The sequence below is a fragment of the Capsella rubella genome, unplaced genomic scaffold, assembly GCF_000375325.1.
Source record: "Capsella rubella cultivar Monte Gargano unplaced genomic scaffold, Caprub1_0 scaffold_6, whole genome shotgun sequence".
Classification (NCBI taxonomy): Eukaryota; Viridiplantae; Streptophyta; class Magnoliopsida; order Brassicales; family Brassicaceae; genus Capsella; species Capsella rubella.
In genome coordinates, this window is record NW_006238918.1 from 1,695,834 (window position 1) to 1,711,781 (window position 15,948).

The following is a 15,948-nucleotide window of genomic DNA, read 5'->3' on the forward strand; positions in this document are numbered from 1 at the left end:
ACAAGGACAAAACTATGAAAAAATTATGTGTGAAGAATGTAGCTTTTGAAGCAACCATAAAAGAACTGAGACAGCTGTTCATTCCGTTTGGACAGGTGCACACTTCTGGTGCACAGCTTATTAGTTCCATTTACAAGTCATGCATGAACACAAGTTCTATATTGTATTTGGAACGAAACAGAACTTGTATTTGGAACAAGATGTATTTGGATATAATTCTTTTTTGGTTCTTGTTCATGCAGGTCAAGAGTGTTAGGATTCCAAAGAAGAATGCGAAAAATGGGTTTTATTGAATTTGGGACAAAGCAAGAAGCTTTAAACACGAAAAAGGCATTATCCAGCAGCACCCATTTCTATGGACGCGCTTTGGTAAGTCTTGTGTTGCCTAGTCATCTCTATAGCCTGTTCATTTTGACATCCTTGGATGCATACTCAACCATCTCTGTATGAGGTCTTTGCAGGTGATCGAGTGGGCTAAGAAGGAAGACAAGAGCGTGGAAGCGATCAGAAAATCTTGTGCTGCCAAGTTTGTGGACCAAGAAAACAATAATCCAAAGAAACGGAAAATGCTCGATTGTTGTTAGTGGTGAAAGAAGTTTGAGAGAAACTATTTAGTAGAAATATACTATTTGTTCCCTTAATTAATGTACTCATCATATCTTCGATTCAGTACTATTTTTATGGTAAAAAAAAAAATAAAAAAAAATAACGAAAATTAGAATCCCTAATGGCTTGCTTGTGCTTAGAATTGAACTTGATCAAACCAAAACCGGTAGAGTTTTGTTGAAGCGAAAGTAGCTGTCAAACACAAGATCATACGACTCAAGTTTACCCCAAATATGTCCCTGGCGTCTTTCAATCGCGATCTGTGCACACCAAATCTCTTTTCTTATAGTCGACCTATCTTCACCTTTAATGAAGAACACAGCTAGTCTCCTCCAACCATAAGTCACAGTGTCTGACCATTTAAAGGCTGTATGAGGGAAAAATTCTTCCAAACCTTTCACCACTTCCCAGCACTTGTGCTTAGAATCATACACTCTTAACTTGTTCTCATAAGGATCATAGTAGTACAATAGGTCATCAAGAACGCAACCACGGTACCACTTATTAGAATTCAAAATCTCGTCCGGTTCCCATTTATCTTCCTTTGGCTCGTAAACAAAGCTCTCGTCAAAACGAGAATCCCTCACGTACATCTTACCCGCAATCACCACGTTGTCATACCAGAACCGACGTAACTCTTTGCTTGGCTTCGTTGTCATCTCAGGCTCCCACGTTTGTGTTTCTGTATTGAACACCAGCATTACCTTCATTAAATTTGCAAGGTCATGTTCGAACACTGATCCCATTACGAAAATCTTTTTGTCGATGACGTCAAGGAGCTTTCTAGCCTTGGGTCCATGAGGGTTCTCGGAGAAGGGCTGCACAGTGTGAGACGTACAGTCTATGCTAAAGGAACCTGATCTCGAGAACCCACTTAACACATAGATCTTGGAACCAACCGAGACATAACTTGCTTGGAAAGGCATAGGAGGAAGCGACGCGATACGGACAAAAGAGCAACTGTTGACGTTGTTTCCTTTCAGACGACGACGAAGAACATACAAATGATATCTATTAGTTTCGTAATCCAAGAGAGCAGAATAGATACAAGCTTCGGTGCAGCCCAACAAGGATCGTCTACGGTATAGCTCACACGATGAAACGAGTGACCGGAAGTATTTAGAGACAAGGCAGAGATTTGGATAGTCCCATCTCGACACATGCGCTATAATATCGACGATGATGTCGTCAGGAAGTGACGTAATCATCAGACGCGCGCGGAGAGGTTCCTTCTAACAAACAGCCACCCACCGAGAGAAGAACCAAGACCAGCCCTAAAATTCACTACTCCTTCTAATGGACTTATTAGATTTTGCCATATTTAAAATAAAATAATTTATTTATAACAACTTTAAAATATGTATGGAGATAATTATAAATATATTTAGAAGTTACCAATATACTTTTTCAGTTAATAAATCTACAACAAAAATAATTTCCTTTTTTTAAAAAAAAAAAATATGGATTATAAGGCAAATTAGGCAATTTTACATTTAACTACTATGATGATACCATAATTAAGGAGAAAAGTATTAAATTACTTATCAAAGTTACAAATTTGATAGGAGCATGGCTTATTTTTACGAGAATTTAAAAATAATAATTTTTAGAGCTTCATTAATGAAGTCTAATTGCAATCCTCACCATATCAAGAAAAAAGCTCTGTTCTGCTTGTAACTGTTTTATACACGTTAAATTCGGAGTCTCAAAGAAAGCCTCTGTTCTTGGGCACATTCATTTTTTAACAAATGCAGATTCAGCCAAGTCAATTGCTCGAGCAAGACCAGCTGCTTTGTTCTGGCACTCACAGTGTTCGTCTTGCGGGTCACTATCAGCTACTACACCGGCTCCAGCCTGAAGATATGCCATGCGGGAAAACATGCTGGTTATGATTTTATTGAATTTGGGACAAAGGAAGAATCTTGAAACGCGAAAAAGCCATTATCCAGTAGCACCCATTTCTATGGACTCCCTTTGGTGAGTGTTATGTGCTATTGTGTACTCATCCTTGGATGCATCCTCAACTCTGTATTTGACGTCTTTTCAGGTGCTAGAGTGGGCCAATGATAAAAAAATCGACCCAAAAGCGTCCTGCTGCCAAGTATGTGGACCAAGAAAACGATAATTCAAAGAAAAGGAAAAGCTTGACAGTTTTAGTGAAAGAAAAATTAATCAAGTTTGAAAGGATAGCTGAATAGGCCCTATCTATATAGTTTGTGTTGAGTATATTATATATTGAGCATGGTGTTTAAGTCTCTTTTGTGATTCTCCATGGTTGAAGAATTGAAGCCTTTTAATTTATATTTTATAGATGGTTTTGGAACAGAAATGATACAAACATATCCCAAGCAAATAATCTTGAACATGGTTCTAGTGAAAACTAGATTTTGACCCGCGGTACACCACGGGACGATATTCTAAAATGTTTTTTTTTTTTTTTTGGTATATAAGCGAGTAATAATATTTTGATTGTTAATTATATGATTTAACCCGTAAAATATTATATGATAATTTCCTATAATATATAATTGTAATTTGATCAAATTAATTAAAATAAGTCTAATATTAAAATAATAAAATGATATTGACATAGTATCTTTCCTTTACATAGTATAATTTTATATTTAAAATTTTTGTGAGTTATAATATAGTAGACAACCCGTAAAAATATCTATAATCATAATTATGTAAAGTATAACTCGCTGCATCACATGACCCGTGATACACAATTATCAATAATACTTTAGGTTATACATTTTTGTATCGTTTGAGTAATATATATCCGTTTCTAACAATTCAAATTGCAACATATGCAAAAAAAATTATATTTTTATTATACATATGTTTATGTAATAATATAAATTTAAAAACAAATAATATCATATAAATATGTTGGAGAAATCTTTGATTTATTAGGGAGAGATTTTAGGAAATTTTGTTAAATGTAATAAATATTGATTTTTAATTTTGCAAATTTAGTTTTATTTAATTACAAAATTTATCTTAAACTTTTTCTATTTAATCAAATTGCAATGGTTTAATTATGTAAATATGACAAAATAAAAAGGTAGAACACAAAAGGTATAATATAGATATGTCCAAGATATAACATAATTTACTTTTGTTCTTGATTTTTTTTGCGTCAATGGTTTTATGGCAATTTTTTGAAAATATTCGCGGTAACAACTAACAACCAATATAGATAGAAAAAAAATTGTGGCTCTTTTGATGGTCTACAGCACAGCATAACAACCAATCACACTTCATGTAAGTGTATTTTACTTGGTGAATTAATCACACTATTATCCACAATAAAGAGTTATTTTTCTTACCTTGTTTTTTACAAAGCTTTCTCAAAATGCTTTTAATACAACGAGAAGAAACGCAAAACCCCAAATGACATTTAACAGATGTCAAGATCAGGCCTTATCTAAGGGAATTTAAGGGCTTGAAAACGATTCTGGAGTTGCTTCTTTTGATCTGATTCTCACAAACTCTGTTTTGTTGTCAAAGAGCCGTTGCAGTTTTGGTCGGACGCAAACTGGGCCTTTCATCACCTTGGTCCATCTTGGTTTTGCCTTTCTAACTTGCTAGAATACGATTGGGCTTGACTTCTTGTTGGCCCATCATTGGTTTTTGGCACTATTTTTTCACAGAGGCTAAATTGATTGTTCTACTAAAAAAAAGTTCTCTAAAGAAGAAAAAAAAGAAAAAAAAAACGATTGCGGCAACCTACTCAGATCTTATCGGGGCTGGTGCTCAGTGGTCCTCCGTGAACCGTCGCCGGCCCCTCCTCCTTTTATTTCCTTGTCTACGTGATTTCTCTGTGCTCAGTTATATATGTTGCTTCTTCTATGTGAAGAGCCTCTTAGAGGAGAGGAGATCCCGTCGAAGAGGAGATCGCGTGTGCAGCTCTGTTCTTTCGGTGGTCTCTCTGAAATATCCAATTCGAAGCTCCTGTACTGTTCAACAGTTCTCGGTGAGCTTCTTTTGTCGGGTGAATTCATGTCTTTAGCTTTCCGGATCGGATCTGAGCTGGTTCAGAGGCTTGCCGGAAGCGTCGACCGGCTAAGGCTCAGGGTGATGTTTACGGTTTAGTATTGAGCTCCGGTAACCCGGTTCCTGGGTGGTGACATGCCGGCGCTTCCTAGGGTCTTCTCAAAGCTTTCTAACTATACCACAATCAACCGGTCCAGTATGGTTATTGTAATTTCTATCCGAAATCAATCCACAATTGTGGTTCAGTACAAGAACCGGTTTAAACCGGATAAATTCTGTTAGATCCAAATAAAAGCTTCAAGGCGCGGAGCGAAGTCTTCAAACCCAAGAAAGTTCTCGGAGAGAACAAGTGAAGAGAACAAGTGAAGCAAGAAGGGGCGCCATTGGAGAAATTTCTCCGAGAGAAGAAGTTGAAATTCTCCGGTGATCATGAGTGATGCTCGAGAAGAAACGGACGCGGATATGGCAGGCGAAGAAGTATCTCCACATCTCGATGGATACCTTATGCTGGGAAAGATAGGCGAAGGAACTTTCAGGTAAACTCTTCTTCTCACTTTCTTCGAAGTTTTCATTCTTCTTCCTCGTTCTTTATAAGCGAATTTTTGTTGTACTCACTAGTTTCATTCTTCTTCCTCGCTTCTTGATCAATTTTGTTTACTTCTTTATCTCTTGCTAATTTAGTAATTTGTGATTCTTAGTTTCTTAAGAGATCGGAACCTATTAGGGTTTATGCTAGATAAGTACATCTTTCAATTGCATTTGGGTGCCTAAAGAAATTGAAACTAGTGAATCGTGGCTTGTGGTTATTCATTTCACGCATCTGCTGTTTAAGAGATCGGAACCTGTATGATTAGGGTTTATGCTAGATAAGTACATCTTTCCATTGCATTTGGGTGCCTTGTGATTTTGATTTTGTTTCTGAACCGAAACTAATATTGATCTGGCTGTGTTTGCATTGTTGCTATCTGTTTCCCTTTTCTTCTTCGAATGGACTCTTAATATAATGCAGTCAAGGCTAAATTTATCAAAACCGGTGAAGTTTTATGCTTACTGTTTATGTTTGTTTTTGGTCTTTTGCAGTAAGGTTTATAGAGCTACAGACTCCTTAACCAGTACAATGGTGGCGGTAAAAGAATTAAAGCTTGAGATGTATGGTGGCATATCACAATTAGGGTCTGAAGAATTGCCTTTTTATGCAAGCCGTGAGATACGCATCCTACAAAAGCTTACTCATCCTAATGTGATCAGTTTGAAAGAAGTACTGACTCCTTCAAGTAATAAAATCTGACACTTTCCTTTGAAGATAGGTGAAGTAAAGCTTGAGTATTTTGCCTAATTCTTGTGCCTTTGCTTCCATTTTGATTAGATAAGAACATAGGAGGAATCTACATGGTTTTCGAGTACATGGATTCTGACTTGTCTAAACTTGCCAAAGAAGAGATTACGGCTCCTGACATTAAGGTAATTCCATCTCGTATAGACACACTTCATTGTCATAGTCTGCAGTAAACCGAAATTCTTCTTCTCTCACTTTTAAACCTCTTTTTCACAGAATTACATGAAGCAGTTGCTCGCTGGACTTGAGTACTGTCATGAGAATCAAGTTCTTCACCGTGATATTAAAGGTGAACAGTCACTAATCTTATCTTCTTGCTTACTTGCCAGTTGGTTCTTCTTACGTACTTGCTACATAATACATTTAAAAAACATTTCAGGTGCAAATATACTGGTTTGCGAGAATGGAAATTTAAAACTTGCGGATTTTGGGCTTGCATGTTGTTTAAAGGAGGATGATGTAGATCTTAAGGATGTATTTCCTGCCGTATCAGACTCAACATTTCCTGGTGATCGTAAATTGCAAGACATGATGAATGAGCTTACAAGCGAAGTCATTAGCTTTCTCTATAAGCCACCTGAAATCTTAACTGGGTCACGTCAATACGGTCCAGAAGTGGACGTGTGGTCAGTAGGGATAGTATTTGCGCAGCTGTTGAATAAGGGAGTCCACATCTTGTGTGGTGTTGATAGAGATGATCAGTTAAAGAAGATTTATGAGCTTTGCGGACCACCATCTAATGAAGAAAACTTGCCCGGGTTTTCTGAAAAGGTGCCTTCTCAGCCTATGAAGACATGTCTGAGAGACAAATATCCAAAGTAACTTATTTATCTCACTTGCTTTGCTCTATTCTCTTTTCTGAGGCTTCTTTATTCTGACTCTTTTTTCTGGATTTCTTCCACAGCTTTGATCGCAAAGCTCTTGATCTTTTGGCCAGAATGTTGGTGATTGATCCGTCCGAGGTAATGTGATTGAAAGAGTTAGCAAAATGATTAAGATATCAAAAAGGTTCTTTCCATTGAAGTCTTTGTTTTTTCTTGTGTGTAGAGAATCACAGCCACTGCTGCTCTTGCTCATCCTTATTTTCTGGACTGATCGACTCCATATGACTTGAAAGATGCAATACAACAATGCTTGAAGAAGAAGCAGCAGCAAAGAGACATTATTCTGACTCCAACAGAGTTTAAAATGTATAACTTTTGACAAAATAGTTAGTGAATCCATATATTCTCTTGTTAGTAACCGGATTAAACCAAACAGTGAAATGGGAATTTTCTGGTTCGGGTTAAACATTAAACCGAATGCCAAAGCTTTAAGGGAACACCGCTTGAATGATCTGGTTAGGTACAATAGCCGGTTTAATCCGGAGAAAATTACACGCCGTAAATACCAGTCTCCCTCGAATCATCTCCCACTCGCTGTCTCTCCCTTGCATCAGCGAGTGGCAATGATGCCATTCAAAATATGCATTGGATGGATGCCCGGACATTGAGAAGGAAGGACACTTTCAGAGGCGAAATTATAAAGATATTTAGAAGTTACCAATACACTTTTTCAGTTAATAAATCTACTACAAAAATAATTTCCTTTTTCTTTTTTTAAAAAAATATGGATTATAAGGCAAATTAGGCAATTTTACATTTAACTACTATGATGATACCATAATTGAGGAGAAAAGTATTAAATTATTTATCGAATTTACAAATTTGATAGGAGCATGGCTTATTTTTACGAGAATTTAAAAATAATAATTTTTAGAGCTTCATTAATGCAATCCTCACCATATCAAGAAAAAAGCTCTTGTTCTTGGGCACATTCATTTTTTAACAAATGCAGATTCAGCCAAGTCAATTGCTCGAGCAAGACCAGCTGCTTTGTTCTGGCACTCACAGTGTTCGTCTTGCGGGTCACTATCAGCTACTACACCGGCTCCAGCCTGAAGATATGCCATGCGGGAAAACATGCTGGTTATGATTTTATTGAATTTGGGACAAAGGAAGAACATGCTGTCGGGAAAACGATTGTCCTAAGGGACAAAGCAATGTCCATGTCACCAGTGAAGGAGACTCCACCAAAACCACCACTGTATGGTCCACGCCTTGTTGGCTCTAGCTCATCGATCAGTTCCATGGCTTTGACCTTTGGTGCACCACTAACTGTTCCCACTGGTAAAGCCGCACGTAGTGTGTCCCAGCAAGTTAAATCATCTTGTAACTCTCCTGTCACCTACACACATAGAAGTTGAACTTAGGATATTAAGGAACACCTTAGGTGAGACTTGAGATATTTGATCTACTGGTTATCCAATCAAAACTTACCGTGGAGCTTATATGCATAACATGGGAATAACGTTCGATGTTCATGAGCTTCTCTACTTTCACTGATCCGTATTTTGCAACCTTTCCAACATCGTTGCGACCGAGATCAACTAACATAATGTGCTCAGCACATTGCTTTTCATTCTCTAGCAGTTCCTTCTCTAATCTCTTATCCTCAACTTCATCCTTCCCTCTCTTGCTGGTTCCTGCTAATGGTCGGTTCACTATCTTGTTCTGCGTGAAATATGATATAAAGGTTAGCTCAAATATGATATTAAGATTTTATGCAGTTTTGAGATAAGAGAGCTTTTACCTGCTTTACTTTTGTGAGAATTTCTGGACTTGATGCTACCATAATACATCCTCTAGCCTGATTAAGAAGACACAAAAGTATTAATGGTTTATTCACTACAAGTACAAAACCAAAGTTGTAAACGAAAAGTTCCCTCTATCACCAACCTGCAAATAACCCATATACGGACTTGGATTCACAACTCTTAGTGCTCTATAAACTTCAAATGGGTCTGCAAATGTTCGCCTCTCAAAACGTTGACTCAACACGATCTGGAATATGTCTCCTGCAAGTATATGTTCTTTGGCCTTGACCACAGCCTCCTTGTACTCTTCGCATGTCACATTCGAGTTTGTCAGCGTTGGCCCAAATTGTCGTGTCTGAAGATTCACGTTACCTGCGGCCAGCTTTGGTCTGTAGAGACAACGGAAAAAATTCAACTTTTAAGGATAGTAATCAAAAGAAGTTCACAAACTAAATTAAGTGAAAGAGATACTTACGGCTCAATATCGTGTAACTTGGCCACCAAGTTCTCCAAATGCTGCATTCCATTACTGTATGCCTTCTCATAAGGAAGGCTCCCATCTAGTCTTATCCAGTGAATAACATATGCTTTCTGTAGAAATTAAACGGAACGTTAAATTACCAACTTTGGAGATTTCACAGGTTAATCAAAACATGGATGGTAACAAAAAGTAATACCTTCTCCACGTGATCAAATACAATTACGTCGTCATAAAGACCAAGATGCATGTCTGGCAAGTTCCTATCATCTTCAGGGGCCTTTGAAAATGGTAATTTCCTCTTCTCGACATAGCGAACTGTGTCGTACGAGAAAAAACCAACCCACCCACCTATCAAGATAAAGAAATCTTGTTAAGAGACACCCCTTCAGAAAAAAAGAAAGGACACTAAGGTCAATCAATCGTCTATTTAATAGCACAATAAAGAACATTCAAGAACATATCAGAGATCATTGTTTGAGGGGTAAAAAGGTATAGGGAAAAGTAGATCACATAAGGGACGCAATGTTCAGATAAAGAGCAGCACAACAAAGGGGAAACGAAAAGGACAATGAAGACATAAAGGTGAACCGGAGACTATTGTCTTAAGGGGCAAAAAGGTAGGGGGCGAACTAGATCATATCGGGGACATAATATTCAGATCAAGACCAGCACAATAAAGGGCAAACAGAAAGCGCTATACTTTATCAGTTGCTCTGGCCTCTAGGGAAACCAGATGTACGTGTCTAGTACTTGTAATCCCACGTCCAAAAATGTAAAAGACCAAATATGGTATGGTATATAAAGAACACGAACTACCTACATTACTTCGTAATTGGTTTTGATGTAGAAACCCATGTAAACTTGACATGTACAAAGATCACTCAAAAGCTTGCCTCAAGAAAATCCATACTATTATCACATTTCCGTAATCAATAAAACCAGTGGCTTTATTTTCTTCAGGTTAACTATATATAAACAATCAAGAAAAATATCTTACCACAAAAAGCATCTGGAAGGTCCTGAACTAGTAGAGGATCAGGGTTCCATTTCTCAGAGATTTTTCTAGGGATCTCCATGGGATCTTCCTCGTATTCCTCAGTCATGGTTTCATTTGTGTGATCCATTACAATAACTTTATTCTCCTTTGCCACGATCTCCATCGCGGGCTGAGCCCCAACAACACTATAACGACCCTATCGTTAAACAGTCCACATCAAAGAAACAGTTAGGAACTGAAACATAGTAACAGATTAAAAAGGATACAAATACGTGAGCAAAAGAAAGATTCAACAACTTACAACGCTTGACATCTGAGAACCTGGCTCAACAGACTCAAAAAGAAAGCTAGGAGCTTCACGGTCATCTTCTTTGACCAGACAACGGTAAGCAAGAACAGGAGTAAGCTGATCAGAGAATATGCAACGGTAAATTGGTATAAGGTTTGCGCTCCTAGAAGCATCTGCCAAATTCTTTGTGTCACTTACTGCAAAGAAACAAAATAACATGTATCACAGTCAGAACTGATTTCACAGTAATCTCTAAAGCATAAGGCATGAGGATTCACATTCACAATCAAATTACTCAGAGAATTGAAAATATACTGCTAACGGTCGGCCTAATTTGTGGTTCAACAAAATTTCCCGCATTTTTATATATGTGTAAAAATCAAAAAATACAAAACCCAAATAACAAGAAGAAGAGCATTTGCTTCACCTATTGAAGCTTCCGGCGAAACAGAGACACATTTAATCGAACGGAAAGAAGGCGGGTAAGCCGAGCTTCGACCGGAATAGCCAGTAACGGTCACAGAAGAAGAAGAGAGTCCGCGTGAAGGGAAAAGCCGGCGAGAGAAGCTCAGAGGTTGCATCGTCGCTACATTCATAGAGGTAGTAGACATCGTTGCTGGGTTGGTTACGCCGTTACGGTTGGGATGTGGCGGCCGGAATGTTTGAAAAAGTCCGGAGAAGAAGATTCAGAGGTGACGGCTTAAAAAAAGGCCTAAAAGAGTAAAAATTTATTTTGATAATATTTCTACTCGAATGGAATAAGCAGGAGGAGGTTGCAACATATATTTATAAAAGATGATGACCATGTGATTTTAATGAATTGACTTTAATACCCCTCACCTGTTCTTTTTTTGTTTTCCTCGTTTTGTTCACTAAGACACGTGCATGCACTCTCTCTACTGTTGAAGTGGATGGCTGCGATGCGAACCCTTTTTCGGAATTTGATTTAGAAAAAATGAGGAAAAAGACATATATTTTTTTTTTTTTTGTAAAATGGAAAAAGACATATATTTACTTGAAAAAATATATGGCATTTTAGAAGAAGAAAAAAAAAACAATACAGTATTAAGTTATTAACTAACTATATGCTTAATTTTGTTTAGGATTTAACGATATCAGTACAAAAACATATATATTTTCTTCAAAATCTGAGTCATATATCAAATCAAACTACTACATATGCCATAAGAAAATTCATATGTATAGCACCATATTAGTCAAATACTCAACTCAAATCCTAACTACCTATGGATGGTTAAGGAAAAAATTAAACTATTAGCAGTAAGAAAGAACAAAAAGTTTACCTACGGATAGGTTTTGTGAAGTTGACAAAAAAAAAAAAAAAAGATAATAAGGTTTTGTGAATATCTTTTGTTGACCAACGTTGGAGCATTATTCAAACAAACAAATTAAAATGGTTGAATGATTTATTTTATAAATTAATGAAGAAAAATGGTCATTCATAAATTATAGTATGTGGCATATTTTCGATTCGAAGTATAAAAAAGAAAAAACGATCATCAAAAAACCCCTACTTGCACGTTTTGGATGGAGGACACTAGTTAATATGTAGCTTCCCATTTGTTGGTTCCAGTGTAATGAAATAAACATTCATCTAAAGCGAACTGTCTTTTCACAAAGGTTAATCACATGATCATCAGTTTCATAAGCCAACGATACAGAGTTTAAAGTTACTAACTCTTTCACAAAGGCTTAATTACATCAGTTTCACAAGCCAAAAAAAAAAAATCATATATACGAAGTTGCGACCCCGTCTTTCTCAAAAGTCAAAAACCCTTATCTTCTTAATTACTAGTAGTAGTATTTAAAAGTCTTTAGAAGACAGTCGTGTAAAGGCGCTTTTTAAAATTTGCTAATAGCGGAATATTAACAACACTGCTTCATTAACATATATATTAATAGGCATATAGATAGTGATGTATTTTAATTTCTTCGGTCAATTATATAATACTAGTACGCATTGAAGAAACTATATATGACCTTTCCTCCAATAAACAAGTCATAAGTATGACTATATATGTAAAATTGGAATGTTGCTTTGGTTTGCTACCAACTAAAATCAAATTCCATCCACATGAATTGCATGTGCTTTTGTTCTTTTCATTCACCTTCCAACGTTACTATACTGTCTAGTTTGACAATACCACACGTAATTAATACACATCTGTGATTAACAAAATATTAATTTTTTAAAACAGAAATTTGGTTTGTTAGTAAAGAATATATAGAACAAGAACAAAAAAAACATAACTTTGGATGTAAAAGTAGAACATAAACATAGAGAGACCAAAACAAAAAGAGATGATTTTCTTTATTGTGCTGTTTGAATGATAAGAGTGTCATTTCACAAGCCTATCATCATGGCTTCACCGCTAGTGAAAGCAAATGGGTAAGGCAAACACACTAGCAAGGATAGAAACAGAACCAGGATTCCTAGAGACACATACTTATCATCAGGTGCTGTTATTTCTTCAGCCAGCGGGGCTATCGGTCCACGCTGCAGGAAGAATATCAGTACCACCCAGTAGAATGCAACGTCACTGAACAACGCCGATAACCCCAAAAGCGCTATGGAGGCACCTGTGAGCCTTGTTGCCGTCTGATAAAATCATTTGGAGAGACATACATAATTCTCATTACTACGCGTAACCCCACAAAAACGAACATTATAAGCTCAACTAAGACATTCTAATTATAACGTTACCTTTCTACCCCAAATGGAGAAAGCTATTTTGCCCCCATCTAGCTCCCCCGCAGGGATGCTGTTAATGCCATTGATGAGAAGTCCAGCCCATGCCCAGATCACAAGTGGGTTAAGAGATATTGAAGTTCCTTCTTTCAGTACATCACCGAGTAGGAGCTTTGCTATAAAAAGCAAAAGAGGAAAACGCTTAAAACATTGATTAACACTCCAGCTTCACCCTTCAACACTTGTCATATTTAATTACGAGTTTAAAAAATCTTACCAATACCACCAGCGAGGAAGGATTCATGAAACACTGATGCGTCAACTACAACGCCAATGCCGTCACTAGGAGGCACGAATAACCCTACAAGAAACAGAATCAAGCCTAGAGAAAAGCCAGCCAAAGGTCCTGCAGCTGCAAGCTTCAAAAGATCTTCTCGCTTGGCTACGATATTTTTGATTCTCGTTATAGCACCGAACGAGCCTATCTGCCATCTAAAACATGTTCATCAAATGTCTAACAAAATCGAATTTCAGCTGAAAGGAGGTTCCTTTTCTTTCAAATAGAACATTGCATCTTCACCTGCCAACTTGGAACAAAGAATGGAACACCAAGCTTTATCCCTAAGCTATTTGCAACTAAAATGTGTCCCAGTTCATGTACTCCAAGGACAAGAGCTGTGACAAGAGCTCCCGGTAAGCCATCTTTCAACAGTTCAAGGTTGTCAAATGCCGATCTGCAATTAATTTCATGGATGGGAGGAAAAGTTTTATTCAGTTTGATAATTTGGAGGCATAACATATTCTATAGAAAAACATGTTTAAGATGGTCTTACAGTAAGTCGGATTGCAAGGCGGGCACATTACGGAGGAACAATGTAAACAATGCCACCAATCCAAAAGAACCAGCAGCAAACCATTCAGGGACAGCTGCAATTATATGTATCCAGCTAGAATTTAATAATCTGAGAGCGATCCTCATAACAGGGAAGTATATAGCAATATACCGGTTGTCTCGGGTTCTAAGGACCTTCTTGGAACAACAACGGCCACAGGTTTATCATCCTCAGGATTGGTGAGGAGGAAAAGCTTGTACTGGTCACCAAAATTATTCTGCAGATTGATAAGCAATATACTACAACTATTACTCTTTGTCACAGCATGTGCTTGTCAACGATCATAGTTAAGGAAACCCAAAAACCAGAATTGCTACCTCCATCCTCGTCTTTATTTTCTCATAACTTTTCGCAGGCTGACCTCTTAGATTTCCTTTGAACAATACTCCACCCTGCCAACATTTTCCCAAAACGTCAAGAGATATAACAGTTAAAAGAATTTTCAGAACCTTGTTTAATACTAAAAAAAAAACAAATTTGATAATATCCTTGGGGGAAAAACGAAGAGTTTCTCACTGACTCACCTCATATGGTTCTTGGCTTGTTACGAAGAAGGTATCAAACCCGAATACTTCCCCCCTGAGAATATCAATGGTTTCCTTGGGGAGTCTCATGGAATCATCCAATTGTAATGGCTGTTCACAATAACTTTTTATGAACGGTAAACAAACAGAAAGCATTCAGCAACTGTTGTTGCAGAAACATTGTTGCTAATACTTACATTCACACCAGGAAGAGGAGAACCGCTGCTAATTTCTAATTTATCACCATCCTGTTCCAAATGCAATAGAAGAGAAGAGTACTACACATTCAGAAAACAAAACCAAGAAACTACATATATGGACAATGGTAGCTGTTAAAATACAATGTTACAGCCTTACAGGTAATTAAGTATTTTAGATACATAAGATTCGGCATCAAATGACATCATTTCATACGGTTCAAATAATAAGCCATCCAGAGTAATTAAGCAATGCTTTCAAATGATATTCCGCTTAGATTCAATTGCTTTGAAGTTTCACTTACCAGATTAGCTGCTAGTCTGGAAACAAAACGTACAAATTGAACTTCAATTTCACCATGGATGCATTAGTTTCTAAGTAAGAAGACAATACCTGAGAAATGTTGTCCTCCTCATTGCCAGGCGCTTCATTCACAACTGTTGATTGAGAATTCAACTCAGTAGGAACTTGTGTAGGAGGATCATCAGCTGAATTCTCTTTGCCTTCTTCACCATTATTATCCTGCAAAGAAGAACTAATGAACTCAGACACAGGTATGTACCAACTCATAAACAAAATCCACATTGATACAAAACAAATACCTCATCATTATTGTCTTCTGGTTCTGTTTGCGTATCCGTCGCTCTAACAAAAGTATCTCTCTTTCTGAAAACTCTAAGGTTCAAAAAGCCACCAGAATAAGTAGACAGAAGCAGTAATGCTGAGGGATTAACAAAAGACGAAGATGAATGAAAACAATATGAAACCAAACCTTTCAAGCTTCAGATCCTTCTTCCTTCGAGATATTCCTGTTTGCCCAAAATTGAGACTCGAAGTAGCTACAAAAGGCTGAAACTGAAGACTACAACATGAGCTGCATTTCGACAAGACGCCGAAATTGCCGCTAAAACTAGCCACCGCGAGATTCATGTCCTAAAAAGGCGACCAACAAAATTCGAAAAAAGCCGAGACTTTTAGGTCCTCCGATCAAAACCCTGATGCCATGTGTTCCAAAGTAAAGATTTTTAATTTTCTGTTGGTTCTTCTTCAGATACTTGTACGATTTTGTGTGTCCCCGTGGTTCTTATCGCTGGAGGACAGAGGATCTTTCATTTATCCGTTGGAGGAGCTCTTTCCAAGAATAACGCCTTGTCGTTTATAACTAATTAGAACGGCATAAAGTCTTCATTTTATCATCTCAAACGACACGCGTGCACCCAACTCGCAGATATAAACGACACGATCGTTTATCCCCCAATTTAACGATACTCTTGATAATG

The 15,948-nt window shown here is 37.3% G+C and overlaps 4 protein-coding genes across 5 annotated transcripts; 1 reads left to right on the forward strand and 3 right to left on the reverse strand.

Moving 5' to 3' along the window:
• Nucleotides 1-758: 758 nt before the first annotated feature.
• LOC17884070 (F-box/kelch-repeat protein At4g38940) lies at nucleotides 759-1,814 on the reverse strand. The gene has a single exon (XM_006286769.1). The coding sequence runs from the start codon at nucleotides 1,812-1,814 to the stop codon at nucleotides 759-761; it is 1,056 nt and encodes a 351-aa protein (XP_006286831.1).
• A 2,480-nt stretch (nucleotides 1,815-4,294) lies between these two features.
• Nucleotides 4,295-7,257, forward strand: LOC111830140 (cyclin-dependent kinase C-2-like). Its single transcript, XM_023781507.1, has 7 exons — nucleotides 4,295-5,141; nucleotides 5,686-5,879; nucleotides 5,972-6,066; nucleotides 6,158-6,230; nucleotides 6,321-6,759; nucleotides 6,846-6,903; nucleotides 6,989-7,257. Exons 1-7 carry the CDS (start codon nucleotides 5,035-5,037, stop codon nucleotides 7,034-7,036), a joined length of 1,014 nt encoding a protein of 337 aa, XP_023637275.1. The 5' UTR covers nucleotides 4,295-5,034; the 3' UTR covers nucleotides 7,037-7,257.
• A 349-nt stretch (nucleotides 7,258-7,606) lies between these two features.
• LOC17883962 (anthranilate synthase alpha subunit 1, chloroplastic) lies at nucleotides 7,607-11,056 on the reverse strand. Its single transcript, XM_006287382.2, is given in 10 exon segments — nucleotides 7,607-7,912; nucleotides 7,915-8,167; nucleotides 8,260-8,493; nucleotides 8,573-8,629; nucleotides 8,719-8,965; nucleotides 9,052-9,167; nucleotides 9,254-9,405; nucleotides 10,055-10,250; nucleotides 10,356-10,540; nucleotides 10,771-11,056. Coding segments are annotated over 10 exon segments (1,779 nt in total). The 5' UTR covers nucleotides 10,955-11,056; the 3' UTR covers nucleotides 7,607-7,757.
• A 1,588-nt stretch (nucleotides 11,057-12,644) lies between these two features.
• Nucleotides 12,645-15,758, reverse strand: LOC17881523 (probable zinc metalloprotease EGY2, chloroplastic). Of its 2 annotated transcripts, none has more exons than XM_023780566.1 (12): nucleotides 15,441-15,758; nucleotides 15,271-15,334; nucleotides 15,062-15,190; nucleotides 14,668-14,718; nucleotides 14,471-14,581; nucleotides 14,264-14,338; nucleotides 14,058-14,163; nucleotides 13,887-13,980; nucleotides 13,634-13,787; nucleotides 13,331-13,538; nucleotides 13,069-13,229; nucleotides 12,645-12,963 (listed from the first exon to the last, which is right to left on the reverse strand). In XM_023780566.1, exons 1-12 carry the CDS (start codon nucleotides 15,596-15,598, stop codon nucleotides 12,709-12,711), a joined length of 1,566 nt encoding a protein of 521 aa, XP_023636334.1. In that variant the 5' UTR covers nucleotides 15,599-15,758; the 3' UTR covers nucleotides 12,645-12,708. The 2 variants fall into 2 exon arrangements, with proteins under 2 accessions (XP_023636334.1, XP_006287504.1); XM_006287442.2 differs by having other exon boundaries at nucleotides 15,271-15,343; nucleotides 15,441-15,757.
• Between the last annotated feature and the right edge of the window lie 190 nt (nucleotides 15,759-15,948).

What these genes read in the sequence shown, in the direction of transcription:
- LOC17881523 (XM_006287442.2), bottom strand. Translation starts at nt 15,598, where the DNA reads ATGAATCTCGCGGTGGCTAGTTTTAGCGGCAATTTCGGCGTCTTGTCG. An exon ending in AAGGATCTGAAGCTTGAAAG is followed by an intron (nt 15,344 to 15,440) that starts GTTTGGTTTCAT and finishes TTTGAACCTTAG; the next exon opens with AGTTTTCAGAAAGAGAGATA. An exon ending in CTTCCTCGCTGGTGGTATTG is followed by an intron (nt 13,230 to 13,330) that starts GTAAGATTTTTT and finishes TGCTTTTTATAG; the next exon opens with CAAAGCTCCTACTCGGTGAT.
- LOC17884070 (XM_006286769.1), bottom strand. Translation starts at nt 1,814, where the DNA reads ATGATTACGTCACTTCCTGACGACATCATCGTCGATATTATAGCGCAT.
- LOC111830140 (XM_023781507.1), top strand. Translation starts at nt 5,035, where the DNA reads ATGAGTGATGCTCGAGAAGAAACGGACGCGGATATGGCAGGCGAAGAA. An exon ending in TTACGGCTCCTGACATTAAG is followed by an intron (nt 6,067 to 6,157) that starts GTAATTCCATCT and finishes TCTTTTTCACAG; the next exon opens with AATTACATGAAGCAGTTGCT. An exon ending in CTGAGAGACAAATATCCAAA is followed by an intron (nt 6,760 to 6,845) that starts GTAACTTATTTA and finishes TTTCTTCCACAG; the next exon opens with CTTTGATCGCAAAGCTCTTG.